Source organism: Mirounga leonina, unplaced genomic scaffold, assembly GCF_011800145.1.
Source record: "Mirounga leonina isolate KUSES-001 unplaced genomic scaffold, KU_Mleo_1.0 Mir_321, whole genome shotgun sequence".
Taxonomy (NCBI): Eukaryota; Metazoa; Chordata; class Mammalia; order Carnivora; family Phocidae; genus Mirounga; species Mirounga leonina.
In genome coordinates this window covers 1,659,473-1,664,203 of record NW_023270680.1, presented here as the reverse complement: position 1 = coordinate 1,664,203, position 4,731 = coordinate 1,659,473, and the positions used below count along the sequence as shown (strand labels likewise).

Genomic DNA, 4,731 nt, shown 5'->3' with positions numbered 1-4,731 from the left:
AGAGGGAGACAGACAGAGACAGAGAGAAGGAGAGAGAGAAGACAGGAGGTGTATTCTGGGAATTAGATCGTGCAGTCAGGGAAGCTGAGAAGTCCCCAGTCTGCCACCTGCGAGCCAAGAACTGGGAAAGCCAGTGGTTGGTATGAATCAGTATGAGTCTGAAGACTCAACATCTAGGAGCTCCCAGGTCCGAGGGCAGGAGATGACTATCCTAGCTCAAGAACAGAGAAAGACTTTACTCTTCCTTGCCATTTTGCCCCATTTGGGCCGTCGGTGGATCACACAGCCGTGAGGATGGATCTCGTAACTCAGTCTACTGAATCCAGTGCTAATCTCTTCTGGAAACGCCCTCACAGATACACCCAGAAATTACATGTTACCAGCTACCTGGGCATCCTTTGACCAAGTCAGGTCAACACATAAAATTAACCATCACAATGTGTCAATTAACCTTATTGTAACAGTCATTTCACAGCATATACATGTATCAAACCATTACGTTGTGCACCTTAAACTTGCACAATGTTATATGTCAGTTACATCTCCAAAAAGTCATGGGAAGGGGAATTAAACACCACAGCTCCTATTCCATTTCCACTTTTCTTAGGAGTCAGAAAAACTCAATCCTGGCCCCAGGCGTGATAATGCCTAACTGTGTGGCCTCGGGAAAGTCACTTCACCTCTCTGAAAAGTTCAAGGGTTGGGCTCGGTTAGGAGTCACAGGTGAATGTCCTCAGGGGCTGGATAAGAGTAGCACTGTGTGAAGAAAGCAAAGTGTAAGATAAAAGAAATGGTGGGGCCTGGGGTAAACAGGAGAGCCTACAGGAGCATCTAAAAATATTCCAAAGAAATGTTAGTGCAACCCACAAAAAACACTCCTACCGGCTACAAATCAGCACCCCCAGAACTGCATGGTCTGTGAAGGTTGCCATCCATAAAATTTCTCAGTTCTAAGATCTGTATGAGGTGGGGCAGATTATTCGCCAAAGACATGTTTCAATCAGGATATATTTGGTCGTCTGAAATACAAATCCACACAGCTATCTCCAGGAAAGGGGGGTTTATGATGGAGTACTAGGTTTCAGGAATCACAAGAGAAGCTGAATAGGGCCAGGATTACCTCCAGAGACCCCAGGGAAAGGATCCCGTGAACCTTCAGCTTCATGCCTCACCATTGATGGGACGAGCTACCCTTCAACTGTTGGCTTCTTCTCTATCCCTCTATCCTCGGCTCAGTCTCTAAGTGCCCACCTTCAGATTCCAAAGGGAGGATTCTTCGGACCTCTCCTAGACCGGGTGCCTGGCCTTGGCCAAGCAGCCACGACCAAGGAGGACTAGGTCACATGGTTCAATCACAGCTCTGCAAGCACTGCTCTTTATGAGACCGTGGGTGGGAGTAAGCAACAGAGCGTCCCAATACAAGGTCAAAAGGGAAAGTATTGATTTTCCCAATTATGTTTTCTCCTGAGCGTTTCGGATAGTCCCTCTCTGATGGCACCATCCTCCTGCTAGTTCATGGATAAAATCTCTCCTTCTGCCTTCTTGGTAGCTTTGCTTCCTCCCAGCATCGTAAGGAGCTCCCTGCCCTGTGCACTCCCTGACACCTGTCGGCTGGGTGGGAAGGGAGCCCAGAAGCTGAGCGTGTGGCTAGGACATCCTCCTGTGACCAGGAGGGAAGGGATGCAGAGCAGCTTTGCCTCCACGTCATTCATTCTCAGCACATATGAGATGTCACAGGGCTTTGTGAATGCTAAATCAGTTTTACTGGCCATATGATTTGATTGATCTTGTTAGTCTTGACAAGAAATCAATTGGAAAAAAATATATGTACCTTCCCGGAATGGGCTCTCCATCTTAAGGTAAAAGAACAATCTAACAAGCGTGGAGGAAGATCCAGGGAGCAGCCTTGATAAATATGACCAAGCCCAAGGCCCTGGGAAGACGCCAGTCTCTGGTCTCTCTCCAAAGCCAGGAGGAAATGAGAAGAGAGACACATGAAAGGGATCTGGTAAGTTCAGGCATGTCACCTCCAGATGGGTCTCAGAGCTTCAGAAAAGCCCCCCGGCTGTGTGCCCACACATGCCCCAGGCTCCCACCTCGACATCACAGGGGAAGAGCCCTTATGGAGACTACTAACATGCTGGAAGGGGAAGACTGTCTTGGGTCCAAATCAGCCTGACTCTGCCATTCTCTAGCTGGGCAACTTTTCCTACTCTGCCCCTCAATGTGCTTATCTATTAAACAGGGGTGACAGGACCGTCCGCACAAGCCCACTGTGAAGAAGGGCGTGAGGCTGGTGTGAGCAGAGCATGCACCGAGCACCCACACTGGGGGCCCAAGGTACGCCCCTTACTTCCTGCGACCTCTGGTTCTAAGGGCAAATCCGGTGCTGGGTCAACAAAGGGCAGAATGACTCGGGCTACGGAAGCCAACAGACCCGGGTTCAAATATTGATTCCAACAACATACCCAGCTGTGACGTCTTTGTTTCTTTGTCTATGGAAGGACCCTGCATCAGAATCCCTTGTAGTGCTGTATGAAAGAGTAGCATGCACAGGGTGGCTTAAACATCAGAAACTGGCTTCTTCGAGAAAATGGCAAATAGCCAATGAGGCTGGTGCTGTGGGAGGGCGCGGAGGGCCCAGGGCCCTGGAACGGGAGGCTTTGGCCGCAGCACCCAGGGTCATGGCCTTGGCCGTGGTTGTGGGCCAGGCCACAGAGCGCACCGAGGCAAGGCTGAGGACAAGGAGGGGATCCCCGTCACCAAGCTGGGCCGCCTGGTCAAGGACGTGAAGATCAAGTCCCTGGAGGCGATCGATCTCTTCTCCCTGCCCACCAGGGAATCTGAGATCACTGATTCTTTCCTGGGGGCATCCCTCAGGGATGAGGTTTGGAAGACTCTGCCAGTGCAAAAGCAGACCCCTGCTGGCCATCGGACCAGGCTCAAGGCACTCGTTGCCGTCGGAGACGACAACGGACACGTCGGTCTGGGTGGTGCATCCGAGGGGGCAGCCACTGCCTTCGGTGGGGCCGCGATCCTGGCCACGCTTTCCGGCATCCTGTGCGGCGAGGCTACTGGGGGAGCAAGAGCGGCAAGCCCCACACTGTCCCATGCAAGGTGACCGGCCACTGAGTCTCCGTGCCGGGGCATCCCGTCCCCGCCCCCCAAGGCCCTGGCACGCGGGTGAGGGCGGTCTGACCGCTGCTGCCCTCGGCCAGGGACTGTACTGTCCCGCTGGGCGACTTTGCCAAGGCCACTCTGATGCCGTTCCCAAGACCCACAGCTGTCTCGCCGCTGGAGATATCTCTGGAAGAGACCGTGTCCACCACGGCGCCCTATCAGGAATTCACCGACAGCTTGTAAAGACCCACACCCGAGGCCCCGTGCGGAGAACCGGGCTCCAGCTGTGGCCACCACTTAGTCTTATACAAGAAAAATAAAGGGAATTCAAGCCAGTTTAAAAAAAAAAAAAATCAGAAATTGGCTTTCCCACAGTTCTGAAGCCTGGAAGTCCAAGATCAAGGAGCCGGCCAGTTTGGTTTCTAGGGAGAGCTGTCCTCCTGGCTTTCAGACAGTGACCCCCTTGCTCTGTCCTCATGGGGGATGGAGAGCCAGCGAGCTCCTGCCCCTTCTCATAAGCCCACTAATCCTATCAGATCAGGGCACCACCTTTTTTTTATCTGATTTATCCTTAATTGCTTCTGTAAAAGCCCTATCTCCGAATAGTCAACACATGGGGGCTTTAGGGCTTCAACATATGAATTTGGGAAGATCACAATTCAGTACACAGCAAGTGCTTATTAAAAACACAGATTGCGGGCGCCTGGGTGGCTCAGTTGGTTAAGCGACTGCCTTCGGCTCAGGTCATGATCCTGGAGTCCCGGGATCGAGTCCCGCATCGGGCTCCCTGCTCGGCGGGGAGTCTGCTTCTCCCTCTGACCCTCCCCCCTCTCATGCTCTCTGTCTCTCATTCTCTCTGTCTCAAATAAATAAATAAAATCTTTAAATTAAAAAAAAAAAAAAAAACAGATTGCTGGGCCCCATCCCGGGCCTGCTGAATCGGAGCCTCTAGAGATGGGACCTGGGAAGGTGAATTCTTAACAAGCCTCCTCCGCCTGAGCCCCTTCCTGCGTGTTGCAGGCGGGCTGCCCCGTCCCCCTCGGGACATCCCCTCATGCCCTTTGTGAGCACTGAATTACCGAAGGGGCCCTTGGAAGACCCCAACGCACCAGCAGCACGTGGGTGTTGGTGCAGCTGCTCGGCCTCCTCTTCCAACCTGGGCCTCCTCAGGCTGCTGCCGGGGAGCCCCTGTGGGCTTCAGAATAAGTCACAGGGAGCTTTCAGAGGCCCCCTAGTTTCAGAGGAGACATATGGGAAGAAATCGAAAAGCTCCGGGACAGTAGAAGGCAGGGCCTGCCTGCAGACCCCCATCACCCCCACGACTGCCAAGACTCTGCCGTACTTACTCAGTTTCTTCTCACTTTGAATCATTTCGGTCAGACTTCAGGAATTCACCCACCATAGGTCCTTTGTGCAGGTGAGGAAACAGACTAAGAGATCCAGGAATTCTGGTTTAAAATCAATTTGGGTCTCTAGCAGCAAAATTCAGACTGAACAAGTGAGAGAGTGGTATTTCCAGAATGGAAATACATAGAAAATTCCAAGGTTTAGTCAATTACACACTTTGTGAATTGAGTGATCAGAGGTGGGGACTCGAAACGTGACCGTTGA

The 4,731-nt window shown here is 52.1% G+C and overlaps 1 protein-coding gene across 1 annotated transcript; it reads left to right on the top strand.

Annotated features, from left to right (window-relative positions):
• Positions 1 to 2,309: 2,309 nt before the first annotated feature.
• LOC118026793 (40S ribosomal protein S2-like) lies at positions 2,310 to 3,152 on the top strand. The gene is made up of 2 exons (XM_035029797.1): positions 2,310 to 2,340; positions 2,613 to 3,152. The coding sequence occupies exons 1-2, from the start codon at positions 2,310 to 2,312 to the stop codon at positions 3,119 to 3,121; spliced, it is 540 nt and encodes a 179-aa protein (XP_034885688.1). The 3' UTR covers positions 3,122 to 3,152.
• The last annotated feature ends 1,579 nt before the right edge of the window (positions 3,153 to 4,731 follow it).